Source organism: Gymnoscopelus braueri (assembly GCF_963280865.1).
Source record: "Gymnoscopelus braueri genome assembly, chromosome: 11".
NCBI classification, from domain to species: Eukaryota; Metazoa; Chordata; class Actinopteri; order Myctophiformes; family Myctophidae; genus Gymnoscopelus; species Gymnoscopelus braueri.
Window position 1 is genome coordinate 51,298,111 of NC_137613.1, and position 17,038 is coordinate 51,315,148.

The window sequence follows — 17,038 nt, forward strand, 5'->3', positions numbered from 1 at the left end:
TTTGTAACATTTGTAACAAACATTTGTGACTCAAATCTAAATAAACAACTAAATAAGAGAAATAAATAAATAAGGCCAACACATCCTGAGGGCATCCCCCACTGGCACAGACTTCTCGCCCTCTTTTTTCATCCCTCTCTCCCTCCCTCCCTCTCCCCTCTCTCAGTACTCTCCCACACATACCAATCATTCACACTATTGGAAGTCATTTGCTTGCACTGCCTTGCTCTGGCTCTTTTACCTTTCTCTCTCTCCCTCTATCTCTCCCTGTGTCTCTCTCTCTCTCTCTCTCCCCCCTCTCATTCTCTCTCATTAATGATCTCATTTTCGCTCTCCTTCCCCGAGGTGTGGAATGAGGTTAGCTGCACAGCCTGACCTATAAACACTGCCATGGCAACGGCACTGTGCAGCCAAGATACCTGGATTTCAGAGGAGAGAGAGAGAGAGAGAGAGAGAGAGGAGTGGGTTCACCTTTTAACTCAGACATGGAACCATCAGGGTCCACTTTTACCCCACTTCCACCGTTCCACTTCCACACACAAACGCACCCCCCCCCCTCTCTCTCTCTCTCTCAACGTTGAGACACCTGACTCATTCAAGCTTCCAATGAGGCCTGTGTGTCAACATAAGAACTACAGAGAGAGAGAGAGACAGAGAGAGAGAGAGAGAGAGAGAGAGAGAGAGAGAGAGAGAGAGAGAGACACAGAGAGAGAGAGAGAGAGAGAGAGAGAGAGAGAGAGAGAGAGAGAGGGAGGGGGTTCTTGAAGTGAAGGTAGGGGGAGTAATGTTAGAGTCCCAGCTGATCACCATGTCAACAGTCAAGGTCAGCTCAGCTCACAGCAGGGGGGGGGGGTGTGTGTGTGTGTGTGTGGTCAGAGAATGGAAGCCAAAGCATAGCAGTACAGTGACTGGGAGAGACGAGGGTTTTCTGAGCACCAACCTTGACCCATTCAATCCGGGAACGTGGCTGTCATTTTAGATTTCTTTTAGGCTATTCAAGAATAGCAGATCTACAAGCTCATAGCGCCGCGCTATGAGCTTTTTCTTCATTTGTTGTTTGGTTGCTATATCAGTGGTGCTCCAACTTTTTTCATGTCAAGGACGCCCAAAATTATATGTATTTGGCCGCGGACCCCCAACTCAAAATATGTTGTTCCAGGGACCCCCAGTAGCAAATATTGGAGTTACAAATGTTGACTTTAAAAATATATATATATTCAAAGATTTGCACAAATTCTCAAGCCAAATAAATCTAAAATGACACAGATGCGTTCCCGGTCTTAATGGATTAATGTCTCCCTCAAGTGCATACAAAATTGCTGACTACATACTTGTGTAAGATTCCCAGTTTATTCCAAGGACCTGGATACTGACCAGTTCATTGTGCCCACTCTTGTTGACTGTCCGAGCTCGTGCGACTCTTACCCCCCAATATGTCTGCAGCTACTATGCCACGCCCCCCCCGCCCCCGTGGTGACGACACGTTGCCAAGCACTATAAGCACAAGACGTACCTCAATACCCGTCTGTGCTGCGCCGGCAATTTATCGGCCTTGATCTATACGATCACTAGTATATCAGTGCGTTAATTTACGAAAAAACACAAAACATTCGAATATGCAGATAAGAGGTTTCTGCCCGGCGACAGCAACGATATACATGTTAACCTAGTGCAGAAGTCAAGAGTCAGAGGCTCTAAGTCTATTTATTTGGGTTGTATTCTTCTTATTCTCACCTCTCTACTCTTACCTGTGCTGTAACCTCTCTGGTGTTTCATCATGCTTACACTGCTGCTGTTGCTGCTACAACTGAATTTCCCGCCACGTGGATCAATATAAAGGTTTATCTGTTTATCCATCTATCCATTTACTACCATCCTGTAATCGGAGGCAGAGAAATACTCACCACACATCAATTAAACAGGACCTGAGTTGGTTCTGTACTTGGACCGTTTTTTGTTGTCGTTTTTGTTTCCGCTTTACAGCTAAACAAATGAGCTCCACTTGGACCCCACGCTGAAAACAGGTGTCATAGAGAGACACAGACGTGTGTCATGACGCAGAGCGGTTTGTTTTGGTCTTTATGGGAGGTCAAGGTGGGGGTGAGGGGTTATGCACGCTGGGCACGACCTAGCCGGGTTGAGTGCCTAAACGGAAGTACAGGAATTTGGCGGAAGTACCGCCCAAGGAAATGCCGTTGAGGCTATACAAATCTGATTACATTCTCCGTGAATGAAACAAGTGTTGTGATTGGTAAAAAAAAAAGATAAGTTTCCGGGGGGGAAGTACATACGACAGAAGTCCCGGCCCTATAGACACTTTCTGGCATGGCCATACTGACTGATATCACAGAGTAGATATTAGTCTGGAATCTCTGAGTGGAACCTGCATTTCCGAGCGGCAAATTTAAAACATTTCCCTGGTGATATAAACCCGCCCCGTATTTGCATACTGGGCCCTGATTGGTCCCAACAACAACTTCGGAGGGAGAGAAATCCAATCTCTATTGAGAGGGACCAGACCTAATCTGCCAAGGGCATTTTTTTTGTTTGTTGCAATGGCAGATTCGTCTGGAACCAGGCTAGACACCTTTGTGCATTAGGTCGTGACCAGGCTTCTCTCCTCGGAGATGAGCAAAGGCTGGGAAGTGGGAACGAGGCTAGGGATCAGGGGTGGAAAAAGTACTCAAATGTTTTACTTAAGTAAAAGTATCAATACTGCAATGTAGAAGTACTCTGTTACAAGTAAAAGTCCGGAATAAAAAATGTTCTCGAGTAAAAGTACAAAAGTATTGGTATCAAAATGTACTTAAAGTACCAAAAGTAAAAGTACTCATTATGCAGAATGTCCAATTTCAAGTTTTCAAATCTATAAAAATCTTTTGAAAATAGCAGATCTACAAGCTCACAATGCTTCGCATCGCGACGCATTGTGAGCTTGTAGATCGGCTATTTTCAAATGGTCAAAATATGTATAGGGCTGAAGTGGTTAATGTATGTTTTGTGATAATAATCCAAATCTACAAAGTAACTAGTAACTAAAGTTTTCCAAAAAAAATGAGTGAAGTTAAAGTACAATATTTGGATCCGAGATGTAGTGGAGTAGAAGTAAAGGTATTGGAAACTGGAAATGCTCAAGTAAAGTACAACTACCTCAAAATTGTACTTAAGTACAGTACTTAAGTAAATGTATGTTACTTTCCACCACTGCTAGGGATTATGTGGGGGTGAGGGGGTGGGGGTGTGGGGGGCGAGGGGGTGTTGAGGCTCACCGGGAGACTTGACGGCCGGCCCTGCATGCTGTCCTCTTGGCTGCTCTTGTTGGAAGCCATGGGCTGGTTGGAGGGCGGAGCGCTGGACTGGGAGCTGAAGGAGTCCTGCGAGAGTTCCTGGGGACAGCAGGGAGAAAACATGGAAAGGCGGTTTAATGTGCGGGCAGAGCGCTTTGGACATCATGTCCAGAGCGCTCGCAAAAGCAGCATTTATTGATGCCTGCCACGTTCAAAACTGATCATCAACGTCATGTCAACTGCGTTATTAGAACAAGTAACTCAGCTGAAACAAAGGTAAACATCGGCTTGTCGTGGTTAAGATTCAACGTTGGGAAGCTCTTCAAACACCAACCTCCTCAACACCCACAAGGCCAAACTACGTACCATGGGCGACCAGGGCTTTTTGCTCGGTCGCCCCCGAACTGTGGAACGCCCTCCCTTTCCACCTGAGAGCACCACAATCGGTTGACTGCTTTAAGAGAGGACTAAAGACCAAAGCATTTTTTTTAGCTACACTGGTTTTACCTCTAGGCTTTATGCCCCATGTTTTAATTGTTTTATTTCAGTTTCTCAGATGTTTTTAATGGTGTGATGTTTCTTTTTATGCAACTGCCTATTGTAGCTTTGAGATTTTTCAAATGCAAAGTGCATTATAAATAAAATCCATTATTATTATTTATAATATTAATATTAAGTAAATTACCGGGTTGTCATACACAATCAGGAGGATCAAATGATAGGCGCTGCTCTCCAAAAGTTGGAACTATTCTCTGTTTGAGAAGCCCAGGGCGCACCGGCGAGAAAAAAAGAAAAGGTGGGCGCAGAGAGCACAGAAGCGCGATGCTAGGGCGCTAGGAAGAGGAGCGCACCAGCGCGTCTTTACCATAGAAATGCATGGCAGACAGGCACAGCCAGATATATATATTTTTTTAAACACGCTTTAAGTGGGGCCCTAATAGTCATGGGAGGGGGTAGGGGGGTGCATGCGTGTCCTAAAAGCATCAGTGAAGAGATTCCGCAAATTAAAAGTGTTTCGTCTTGTCATACAACACATTTATGTGGAAAGCTTATTGTGAAAAATATACAAGTGAAAGTTTACATTACATAATACTTAACACATTGGGTGCCAAAACCGTATATATACGGTTTTGCGCATACTAACGTTGAGTGCCAAAACCGTATATATACGGTTTTGGCACAGCAACAGGAAATATCACTCCTACAAGATTTAGACTCCAATCCACCTCCTGGTTAACTTATGACTTCAAAAACCTGTATCTCGGCTCCTGTGCACTTTTTTTTTTTACAATGTTAATTTAACTATTTTCAACTGGCTGCAACTATGGAATGGATTTCCGAATGTTTTAAATTTTTTCCCCCCGATTGTACGAGACCTGTATGTGTGTAATGAGGGGATCACCGTGAGGACGGTGATCACTGAAAATATTTTGTGACTACTTGAAAAAGGTTCAAAATGTTTAAAAAGTCCTGGCACTCAAAGTATAATATTTTAATAAACCTCTGGCACCCAATGTGTTAAAAACATAATAATTGGAGAAAAAAAGAAAAGTTACACAGTATGACTTTAATCTCTCTGACAGCAAGGCCAGCAGGATCAAACTACTGACACATACGCTGGCAGCATACTTCAAACAAAGTCCAATTTCTTTTTGGCTCGCCGAAAACGACAAGTTGTGCTCAGGGTGCTGAACGTTTGACACAGCCCACTGTGTACGGTGTTGGAATGGGGATTTTAGCCACCTTTATCCAATTGTGGAAATCATACAAATTAAAATAAAAGACAAGACAAGCAACTTGTATTTCTGGCCAAACATACACACTGTGGTGATGTTCGGCTAGTTAGGAAATCCCCGACATGCAAGTAATGCCGGAACAAACCTGGGCAAGGCAATACAGTTTGTTTTCTCCACAATGAGGTCTCGAAAAACCTTTATAAATGTTACCCCTTTTTCTCCCTAATTTCGTCCTTATGCCAAGACATTCCTCAACATTCCCCGCTGACAGGCTCTGTCCTGGCCCATAGGAGTAACATGCAGTGACAAATATCACCCTCCCCGCCTGGCTTCCCTCCCCCAAAACATGGCCAATTGTGTCCGTATAGACGCTAGCATGTCGACAGCGTGTGCGTGTATGCGCCGCGCTAGCATGTCGACAGCGTGTGTGTGTATGCACCGCGCTAGCATGCAGATCAAACCGGAAGCACCCATGGTGGATTCAAGCCCCATGACCATTTGTTCTCAAAGTGGGGGACGGGGACCCCCAGGGGTCCTTGAGGGAGTTCCAGGGGGTCCCCAGCTAAATGTTGGATAGTTAGGAACCAAAAGGACCCTTGTGGGTCTGTAACTCTGAGAGTGCACAAATGGAACCAAATGGACCCGTTACGGTCCATTTGTGCACTCTGAGTTAAACATTGATTTTACAATAAATTGGGGTCCCATAGAAATGACATTAAATGGGGGTCCGTAGCCTAATGCATGTGGGGGTCCTTGAAATTAAAATGGTTGAAAATCAATGTTAGAACCGTATAAATCTCCTCTTATGGGGGTCCCTGGCATATCTTTTCAAATGGGGGTCCGCGGGCTAATAAGTGTCAAGTTGGGAGGTCCTTGACATGAAAAAGTTTGAGAGCCACTGCCCTAGACTAGAGACTCTGTGGTGGTAGGCAGGTGCTCTAGCCCCGCGCCACCCGAGCGCCCACCGAGTCATCGTGTTCGTAAGACGTGGCTGGATTTCATTTGGCCAAGAAGCATGCTGCGGCCTAATAGACGGCACTTAGGGGTGTACTGCGTTACCTGGGGAGGAGGAGGGAACCTCTGGTAAGGTGATTGTTGCTGTTGCCGCTGCTGTTCTTGTTGTTGTTGTTGTTGTTGCTGCTGCTGTTGCTGTTGTTGTTGCTGTTGTTGCTGCCGCTGATGTTCTTGTTGTTGCTGCCGTTGCTGTTCTTGTTGTTGTTGCTGTTGCCGCTGCTGCTGCTGTTCTTGTTGCTGTTGCTGCTGTTGCCGTTGCTGCTGCTGCTGTTCTTGTTGTTGTTGTTGTAACGGAGATGTTTGCGAGTACGGTGAGGGCTGACCCTGTTGACCTTGGCTGTGACCTTGAGGTGGCTGGGTCTGTGAGGGGGGACCTCCCGCCTGCGGTTGTTGTTGTTGTTGTTGTTGGTTTTGTTGTTGTTGCTGTTGTTGGGGACCTTGCTGCTGCGGTGGTTGTTGTTGCGGGGGCTGCTGTGGCGGCTGCCCTGGCCCGGGCGACTGAGAGTAGCCAGGCTGGCCTTGAGGTCCGGGTCCTTGCTGCTGCTGCTGCTGCTGCTGAGGGGGGCTGCCGTAAGGCGGCTGGCCAGGTTGGGACTGCGGGGACTGGCTATACGGGGGCTGACCCTGAGGTGACGCGTGGGGGGGGCCTTGGGACTGCTGCGCGTAAGGGGGCCCCGGTTGCCCGTGTTGGCCGGGGGGCTGCGAGGAAGGGTGGCCCTGTTGGGGATAGGGAGCTCCGGAGCCGGAGCCGCCGCCGCCCTGCGGCTGGCCAGGGTAGGGCGGCTGCTGCTGGCCGGGGTGCGATGGAGGCCCGTGCTGGCCGTAGTATGCTTGGCTCTGCTGACCGTACGCCCCTGGCCCCTGTTGTCCGTACGCAGACATCTGGTCAAAAGGAAGACGGAGCGCACGGTTAGCATCGAAAGAAAGAAAAGCTAATTGTAATAAAATAAATAAATAAAAATGTTAAATCACAGAAGAACCAACATTTGAATCCGTGTCGTCAAAGACATGCAATCTGCAGCTGCGTGGGTGAATATGCATGGGTGAAGATGAAGGGAGAAAAATATGCGTGACTAATAGAGATTTAGTATTCTACGCTTGGATCAACAAAAGAAGGAGGTTCATTTTATGCAATCCGGAAGCGATGCGAGCACAGCGTATGACCATGACCCTAAACAGACGGCATTGAGCGCGTTTTTACCAATGCTGCACGCTGGGATAACAACATCTTCTGCCTCACATTGCTGGCAATATGACTCGACTGTCCTTGTGCATAGGAAAATCATATTCAAGGGCTGCAGTTCAGTAGAACATCCCTTGCACACTGCAGCGGTGAAAATATATCTATTAAAAAAAAAAAAAACAGCCTTCAATTAATCTCCTTGAATTTTCGACCCAAGCGCCATTTCAGGCTTTTCAAAAAAGCCTCTCGGCGCACACGTGCGTTTGTTGGCCCTTCGTTCGCTCTCAAGTAGCGTTGAGGAGAGAAAGCGTTGTGACCTTGTGTGGATACAATGGAAGACGGAAAAGGGAAGGAAATGGAGAAGGAGAGGAAAAAAATGGAGAAGAAACGACAACCACATCAACAACAACAATTCCACGTGTTGTGTGGAGGGCACGTGGGTTACTCAAAAGGATTCAAAGGGGGGGGAAGAGAGATGACACGGTGGCAAATCGCGCACGTTTAACCCATTAAGACCGGGAACGCATCTGTGTCATTTTAAGATGTATTTTGGCTATTAAAAAATAGCAGATATACAAGCTCATAGCGCGGCACCGAGTGCCGCGCTATGAGCTTGTAGATCTGCTATTTTTGAAAAATCGTGATTTGTGCAAATCTTTGAATACGTATTTTTTTTAAGGCGAACATTTTTAACTGTTATAACTTCTGAGGGTCCCTGGAACAAAATATTCTGAGATGGGGGTCCACGGCCAAATACATATCATTTTGGGTGGTCCTTGACATGAAAAAGTTTGGGAACCACTGATATATATATAGCAGCATACGTATTTTTTTTAAACTGTTAGGATTTAGAAGACATTTGTAGAATCCCCCAGACGCAAAGATTTTAGTTAAAAAACATATATATTCAAAGATTTGCACACATTTTCACAATAAAAAATAAATAAATAGCAGATCTAGAAGCTCATAGCGATGAGGTTGTAGATCTGCTATTTATTTAATAGCCCAAGAAATCTGAAAATGACGCGGGTGCGTTCCCGGTCTTAATGGGTTAAAAAAAAAAACGTGAAGTGGCTGGTTTTGTATGCGCCTGACAAAAGGGGGGCTAGGGGTACCCACTCCCATCTCTGCGGGCGGTTATCGAGCAACACAGTCGGACGCCCAGGCGAACCCGTGTGAGATAATCACTGCACACACAATGGACACGAGACCGCAGGAAGTGTAGCCTTGGAGGAAGGAGGCTTCACGCTAAGGGATTTCCCCACTGTGTGTGTGTGTGTGTGTGTGTGTGTGTGTGTGTGCGCGCTTGCTTCTCTGGTTAAAGATGGACAGACTCATGGGCCTTATTCACAGCTGCCAAGTCTCCGCTGTCGGCTGAAGACCTTGTAAGTTCAAAACGGTTACTTTTCGGGAAACGGAAATTGTAATTTAGTCACAATCTCTTATTTAAACGTTTCATTGGTTATACAGTACATGTATGAAACCACTTTCACTTTCAAAACGGCAGATCTTCAAGGCCACGACGCGTCACATCGCGACACGTTCCGACCTCTTAGATCGGCTATTTTCGATACTTCTGCGTCACCACTCTGGCATGATAAAGTAGGGCATTCCCATAGGAAAAAAACAAACAAAACAAAAAAAAGTCGAAGTACGGAGATACAAGGTTTCGTTCCGAGTAAGGAAGAAAAAAAAAATGCTGATAGCGTACGGATTAAAGAAGCCAGCTTAATGTGCAACAGTGTACGTATTAACACATTCCACGCCAGAGTTTAATATCATAATGTACTCACCAGTGCCAGCGATTTATTGTTGTTTTTTTGTTTTTTTCACGTCGCCACAAACCTCGCTAAATACCTTAAAATCGCACGTTCAACTGTTTGTAGACACACAGGGTAGCTGTGTGAGTGGCCCAGAGAAGACCGTTTCGATCGGCGATCAGCCATTTTGAAGCTACAGCGGTTTATGTTAAACAGCGATCAGCGAGGAGAAAAACAACAACCGAGAAAATGGAGATTTAGTTTCCGCTTTAGAGTGGAGGCGGATGGGAACGAAAATCTCCGGATACGGATATTTCCGTTTCCGGTGGTGCTACAATGAAATGTGTCGTGGCGAACGAGGCCTACAATGAAATGTGAACCTGCGAGAAAAAAAAAAAAAAGACCACTTCGCGTAGATCTACGCGACTGGCACGCTGCGCAATTATTTAGGTTCGTGTAGATCTACGCGATTGGCACGCAATGTGTTAAGTGTGGAGATTAGGGGGGGGGGGCAACAAATACCAACCTGCTGTCCGTACTGCATGGCCGCCATGCTGCCGGGGCTCCGGCCCTGCATCCCCTGCATGGGATACCTCTGAGGGCCCGGGGGTCCGTAGCCCTGGCCCGGATACGTTCCTCCTCCCTGCTGGGGGCCCGGGGAAGGCCCCTGTTGCGGTTGCTGTTGTTGCTGCTGCTGTTGCTGCTGCGGCTGTTGCGTGTACGGGTTGCCAGCGCCGTAGGGCTGGCCTCGCATCTTCCCTACCTGGTCCATTGGACTGGGAGGCTGTGGGGAGCACGAGAGAGAGAGAGAGAGAACGCATAGACGTTAAAAAACAATGAGTTTATTTCATGATCATTATTTGTTGCTTTACTTGAGTATTTCCAATTTTCTGTACTTTAATTTTTCTGTAATTTTTTGTACTTTCGCGATGCGACGCGTTGTGAGCTTGTAGATCGGCTATTTTCAAAAGATTTTTATACATTTTAGACATAACTTGTGAAACGGGACATTCAGCATAACGAGCACTTTTACTTTTGGTATTTTAAGTATATTTTATAGTTTTTATTTATATAAAGTTTGATTACCGGAGACTTTTACTTGTAAAGGAGTGTTTCTACATTGCAGTATTGATCATTTGACTTAAATACAAATTTTTAGTTCTTTTTCCACCACTGATTTCTGGCCAAGACATTATTAGTGGCTGGTAAGAAAGCCATCACAAGGAAAAGGGGTTAAATAGAGCCCCCAACCCAGGAACAATGGGAAGAGTTGGTAAAGGAAGTATAAATGACACAAAAGCTGTCACACCCCTTGAGATTATAGGGAACTCAAATGGAAGAAAATGATCAAATAAAATGGATATATAGGTATAAGAAACTCAAACAGCGACGAGGACTGTGGTAAGGTCATCTGAAGCAGATGACGGAGAATGTAAGACTGCACAATTGTAACTCCCAAACAACAGTTGTCTTTTCGTGTGGTTTTTTGTGTGTCTGTTTAAATTTGTATTGTCGTCGTCGTCTAGTACACCTCGTCTGTAACTAAAAAAAATTATACAAATTTAAGTGGCAGGAGAAAAAAAACGAATTTATTGTAATTTTATTCTTTGAAAGGTTAACACGCTAGAGCACATTAAGCATTTTATAATTAGACCTTATTGTGCTCATTCTCTTGAAGAACGCCAAGGCTGAGCGAGTGCATAACAAAAAAAAAAAAAGTGAGGCGCGCGGAGACAAAAGCCAAAATATCAACATTCCGCTCTGAAAAAAAAGAACGTCTGTTGTGAAAGAAGCACTAACATCAAAGTAAAACAGTCAAGACATATTGGGAGTAAATATAGAACACAAACCAGAGAGAGAGAGAGAGGGGGGGGGGTGTGGTAATGGGACTCACTTTCCCACTTGAAAAAGAGGAAGAAAAAAAAACAAACGTTGGCCAGGAATGAATGAATGAGCTGCACTATATCCCGCCAGGAGCGTGTTCTCCCTGCCCAGGAGATCATTGTGCCAGTAGGGTGGATACTGTTACAGGCAGAGACGTCGGCGAGGGTTCCTATGAAAATAAACTTAACCCATTGAGACCGGGAACGCATCGGTGTCATTTTGAGAAAAAGAAAATGTGGCTATTGAAAATTAGCAGATATACAAGCTCTAGATCCGAGCTTGTAGATCTGCTATTTTTGAAAAATCGTGAACATTTTTGCAAATCTTTGAATATGTATATTTTTTAATTTGCAACTCAAATCTTTGCTTCTGGGGGGATTCTACAAATGTCTTCTAAATCCTACAGTCTTTTGAAAAACCTATGTTTCTATATCAGTGGTTCTCAAACTTTTTCATGTCAAGCGGACCCCCAAAATGATATGAATTTGGCCGCCGACCCCATCTCAAAATATTTTGTTCCAGGGACCCCCATGAAGCAAATATTTGAGTTACAAATGTTCGCTTTAAAAACATATATTCAAAGAAAGAAAAATGTTCATGAAAAAAATAGCAGATCTACAAGCTCATTAAGCTTGTATCCGCTATTTTTGAATAGCCAAAGTATAAAATAATGGTTTAAGTGGTTACACAGATGCCGTTCCCGGTCTCAATGGGTTAAGGAAGTGGAAGTGTCTGCGGTGGCTGGAGCCCGGCCCACCCCTCAGCTGGGAACGCCGGGGGGGAAGGAGGGGTGAGGGTGGGGGGTGGGGGGTGGGGGTAGCCTGACCTTGGCTGTGGACCCTGACTGACTGACTGGCTGGCTGGCTGGGCTGCTACTGCCTTGGCAGCGGCTGGACAGAAGTATTCAACCCCCACCAGTTACTTGAGTCAAAGTATTGAGATACTCCTGGGTCAAACGTTTGCTCGTCTCCGAGTGGAAAGCTTGCCCTGTCAAATTTCGGTTACTCAAGGTAAAGTACTTGCTTTTGTAAAGAAAATGCTTAGTAACGGGGTAGCCGCGTCTGTCGACAGCTGGAGCCAAGGTCATAAAAGTCCACCGTAGCTCGGTGTGTGTGTCTGTGTGTGTGTGTGTGTGTGTGTGTGTGTGTGTGTGTGTGTGTGTGTGTGTGTGTGTGTGTGTGTCCGATGCCGATCTTGGAGAGTCCTAGACCACCGTCGACTACCGATGTTTTAAACTGTGTTTTCTCAAAAAGTGCAAAAGCAATTCTAATCAATTTGAAAAACTTAAGATCTGATAAAAATGTAGCAAAAATTGAAAATGCTAATTTTGCAGATCTGCTATTTTGGAACTTTTGGAAATATTCACCTATAATCACATGCTCAAAATAAGGACGCCAGGTTGAAAGCGTTTAACCCCAGCATCCGGAAAACTTTGCAGAAAACAGAAAAGACACTAGCACAGAGCCCTGAGGTACTCCAGTCAACAACGTAAGGGGTTGAAAGTGGCTCAGAATCGGGACACATCAGCTGCACAATTGCCAATACTGGTGTTGTCAAAAAGGTGAAATAATGGTCGATATATATCATCCAAAGCCATATATCGGTCATAAGGGCCATTCACACCAAACACTATACAGGACACTCGCGCTATAACTAGCACTATAATTATAACCATAAAGATATAGTTTTAAATATAGTTCTAACTCAAGTAGACGGCAGAGTCCACGCCACAACTATAACAAAGACAATGGTGAAGGATGCCGTTATAGTGCTTGGTGTGAACTTAAGTGAACGGCCCTTTACTCTAATGTGTACGTGTGTGCGTGCATGCGTGCGTGGGTGTGCGTGCGTGCACCCACCAGGTGAGTTCGGTGGAACTCCTCCAATAACAATACTCGTAAACATATAAAATGTTCATGTTGTCACTGAACCGTGCCACGACTGAAGACGGATTTTATCTCACGCTCCTCAGATGTCTGTCTGTCTGTCTGTCTGCCTGCCTGCTTCTCTGTCTGTCTGTCTGTCTGTCTGCCTGCTTCTCTGTCTGTCTGTCTGTCTGCTTGTCTATCTGCCTGCCTGTCTGCAGCCCCATTAACCCATTAAGACCGGGAACGCATCTGTGTGTCATTTTAAGATTTCTTTGGCTATTCAAAAATAGCAGATCTGCAAGCTCGTAGATCTGCTATTTTTGAATAGCCGGTCTTAATGGGTTAAAGCGGTGCATCAGCTGATCAGAGCGTCAGTCAGGGTGCACGTGGAGGAGAGAGGCAGTGAGACAGACCGCAAGCGAAGGCCACGAAGCAACGCTGCCAGGGCTCTTTGAAGTTTGAACACCTCTCTCTCTCTCTCTCTCTCTCTCTCTGCTCTGTTGACCTCAGGCTGCAACACACAATGCTTTCACTGCTTCCCACGCTTATTAATGTGTGTGTGTGTGTGTGTGTGTGTGTGTGTGTGTGTGTGTGTGTGTGTGTGTGTGTGTGTGTGTTGGTATTAATATACTTGTGAGGACCAAATATCCCCACACGCTTAGTAGAATTCAGTGGTGTAAAGTAACTAAGTACATTTACTCAAGTCCAATTTTTAGGTACTTTTACTTTACCGGAGTATTTCCAAATGTCTATACTTTTACTTCTACTCCACTACATCTCAGAGGCAAATATTGTACTTTTATTCTACTACTATTTGAAAACTTTAGTTACAAGTTACTCTGCAGATATAAATGAATATATTACACTATAAAACATACATTAACCACTTTAACCCCATTTTATACCTAGGCTATTTGAAAATGGCCGATCTACAAGCTCGCATCACGACGCGTTGTGAGCTTGTAGATCTGCTATTTTCAAACATTTTAGTACATTTTACTTTTGGTACTTTAAGTACATTTTGATACCAATACTTTTGTACTTTTGCTGAAGTAAATTTTGAATTCCGACTTTTACTTGTAACAGAGTACTTCTACATTGCAGTATTGATTCTTTTACTTAAGTAAAACATTTGAGTACTTTTTCCACCACTGGTACAATTTGAGAAACAGACATTGAGAAGAGAAATTGTCGTTTTATAAAATAAAAAAAAGGTTTTTAGAGATATGTTTACGATCAAAGATTCAGGTTAGGATTAGACATTTAAAGGTTAGGTTTAAGGGTTGGGGTTTAGAGTTATGCCTGATTTATACTTAGTTGCGTGCTGGTGCAAAATAGCCGATCTACAAGCTCACGCTGCTATTTCTTGGCTATTGTTCAGCTATTTCCGTCAATTTCCAATCCCGTCCTAAAATGATGATGTCCTCACAAGTATAATAACACAAACCTGTGTGTGTGTGTGTGTGTGTGTGTGTGTGTGTGTGTGTGTGTGTGTGTGTGTGTGTGTGTGTGTGTGTGTGTGTGTGTGTGTATCCCCCTCCCCTCCCCATCAAAAACCTCTATTCCTCGGTGAAGGAAGACAACCACCAGGGTCTATTTATAGCCGTTGGAGAGACGGCGAGGAGAGGAGGGCAGCCTGCCGAAAATGTAACGTGTCCCAGCTGCAGCAGTGTGTGTGTGTGTGTGTGTGTGTGTGTGTGTGTGTGTGTGTGTGTGTGTGTGTGTGTGTGTGTGTGGTGTTTGAACCCAGGCCAGAAACGAAGGGCTCTGGTTCTTCAGTGTGTGTGTTTGAACCCGGGCCAGAAACGAAGGCTCTGGTGCTTCCTGTATGGGCTTTAATAAAAGCAAAGCCCAGGCTTTGGCACTCTATGAATGACAGCACCGCCATGGGAGAGGAGAGGAGAGGAGAGGAGAGGAGGACGAAGTACCCACATATTTTTACTCAAGTAAAAGTAGCGATACCAAGGCCGGGTCATACCAAAGACTATACAACTTTTTTAGCCAATGCCTCCCTGCTTGGTACTCAGCATCAAGGTGCCTCACGCTACAGAAACCAGAGACAGCATCCTGCCCTATGGGCCACATGGCTTGGGAATCGTTGGTTGCCAAGGCTACTTACTTGGAAGTAAAATGTCTGTATTACAACAGATAAAGTACTCAATTATTGGCATTAGGGATGTTAACAATTCATTGTCTATTGATTAATCTATCGTTGAGAATTTCCTGTTAAATGAATCAATTAAACAATTAATTAAACATCCCACGGTTCTGATTTCCTTCCTCTGTAATGTTGATGCTACAGTGTTTTCACTGGTGTGTTCTAGGTTTTTTTATTCCCTCCCACGTACATGTGCCGAATAAAATAACCACTCTATTGTTAAGTAGTTAATGTGTGAATTACTTCAAAACTCCAACGGCCAGCGGTCATTATCACCTCAAGGCAACGGTCACACATAAGCCTTCACCTCAGATGCCACAGTATCACATGAAAAAGGCTATTTGAACTCAAGTTTACATTCTTGCTGCCCCCAGCCCCTCCCCTCCTGCATATCAGATAAGCTTTCTCGGGCGGTTTATGGATGGCTACGAATATGTTCTGCAGGTCACACTACGTATTATAGCATCAAACACGGTAGAACACACCACTGAGTGTTTTCTACCGTATGTGTTTTATTGTATGTGTTGTATTGTATTGTATGTATGGTATTTTATGTATGTATGGTATTGTATGTATGGTATTTTATGTATGTATGGTATTGTATGTATGGTATTGTATGTGTTGTATGTATGTATGTATGTATGTATGTATGTATGTATGTATGTATGCATGTATGTATGTATGTATGTATGTATGTATGCATGTATGCATGCATGTAATATGTACTAGGATGGCGCAATTAGTCATTGCCCATGTTGTAGAAATGTCTCGCGAAGCTCTAGCCAATAAGCTTAGCCAATAATAAACCGTGTTGCCAAGTGCTCAAAAGTTTTTCAATAGCCTAAGTATAAAACAGGGCTGAAGTAATTAGTAAGTACCGCTGTCAAATAATTGCAGTGGAGTTAAAAAAAAAAGTAGAATATTTGTCTTTGAGACGTATTGGAGCAGAAGTATAGAAGTACTGAAAAATGTAAATAAAATTGAAGTAAAGTAAATAAAAAATTATAGTCAACCCATTAAGAACGGGAAAGCATCTGTCATTTTAGATTTTAACCACTTTAACCTTTATTTTATACTTTGGGCTAATCAAAGATAGCAGATCTACAAGCTCATAGCGCGGCACCGAGTGCCGCGCTATGAGCTTGTAGATTTTTGAAAAATCATGAAAATGAGTGCAAATCTTTGAATATATATATTTCTTAAAGCGAACATTTGTAACTCAAATCTTTGCTTCACAGGGTCACCTGAAACTAAATATTTTTGAGATGGGGGTCCGCGGCCAAATACATATCATTTTGGGTGGTCCTTGACATGAAAAAGTTTGAGTAAATTCCAATTATAGTTAAGTACAGTACTTGAGTGAATGTACTTAAAAGTTACTTTCCACCACTGAGGTGGGTGGTGGATGGTTGGATGGTTCCCTCTCTACAGGCTGGCAGTGGAGAGAGAGAAGGGTGTGTGTGTGTGGGGGGGGGGGGGGGTTTGGGGGCCTAGCGGGGGGTGGTCGGTCGACTGACACCGGCCAAAATAATATAATTCCACTCCAGGTTTTTCCTGCAGCCTCCCCCCAGGCAGGGCCACACACTTTCCTGAGCTTATCCAGGTTGGTGGACAGTGTGTGTGTGTGTGTGTGTGTGTGTGTGTGTGTGTGTGTGGGGGGGGGGGGGGGGACTATACTCCCTGGGGTCATTAAGGAGTGTGCCACGGGGGGGAAGAGCTAACAGGCCCCAGTAGGCGTTCTCCGGTGACCTCTGATGCACTTTTAACCCCTAGATCTGTGTGTGGAAGAACCACACCTCCAAACCCCCCCCCCCCTCTACCTGACTTAACAACCCTGACAAGACAAAACCCCCCTCTTCTTCAAAGACCCCCAAATTAAAAGCCTATGTATGTACTAGTCCATGTGGCCCCCCGTCTGAAAGTATTGTCCAGGGACCACCCATACAAGATTTGTGTTGCTAAAATGTTTTTAAAATATATATATATATATATATATATATTGTATAGCCAATTTATCTAGGTTTAAAGTAGTAACACATTTTTATACCATATTAACTCATTTAGCTGGGGACCCCGCTGGAACCCCTTCGAGGACCCCGGTGGGTCCCCAGACCCCACTTTGAGAACCGCTGTTCTAGATCAGTGGTT

The 17,038-nt window shown here is 44.5% G+C and overlaps 1 protein-coding gene across 4 annotated transcripts in view; it reads right to left on the bottom strand.

Moving 5' to 3' along the window:
• The window catches only part of arid1ab (AT-rich interactive domain 1Ab), a 113,219-nt gene that overhangs the window by 63,401 nt on the left and 32,780 nt on the right, over positions 1-17,038 (bottom strand). For all 4 annotated transcript variants that reach the window (XM_080442823.1, XM_080442822.1, XM_080442821.1 and 1 more), the window contains exons 2-4: positions 9,507-9,764; positions 6,083-6,919; positions 3,270-3,386 (exon numbers count right to left, since the gene is read on the bottom strand). In XM_080442823.1, coding sequence (XP_080298949.1) covers positions 3,270-3,386; positions 6,083-6,919; positions 9,507-9,764 — 1,212 coding nt within the window. The remainder of the gene's footprint in view (positions 1-3,269; positions 3,387-6,082; positions 6,920-9,506; positions 9,765-17,038) is intronic.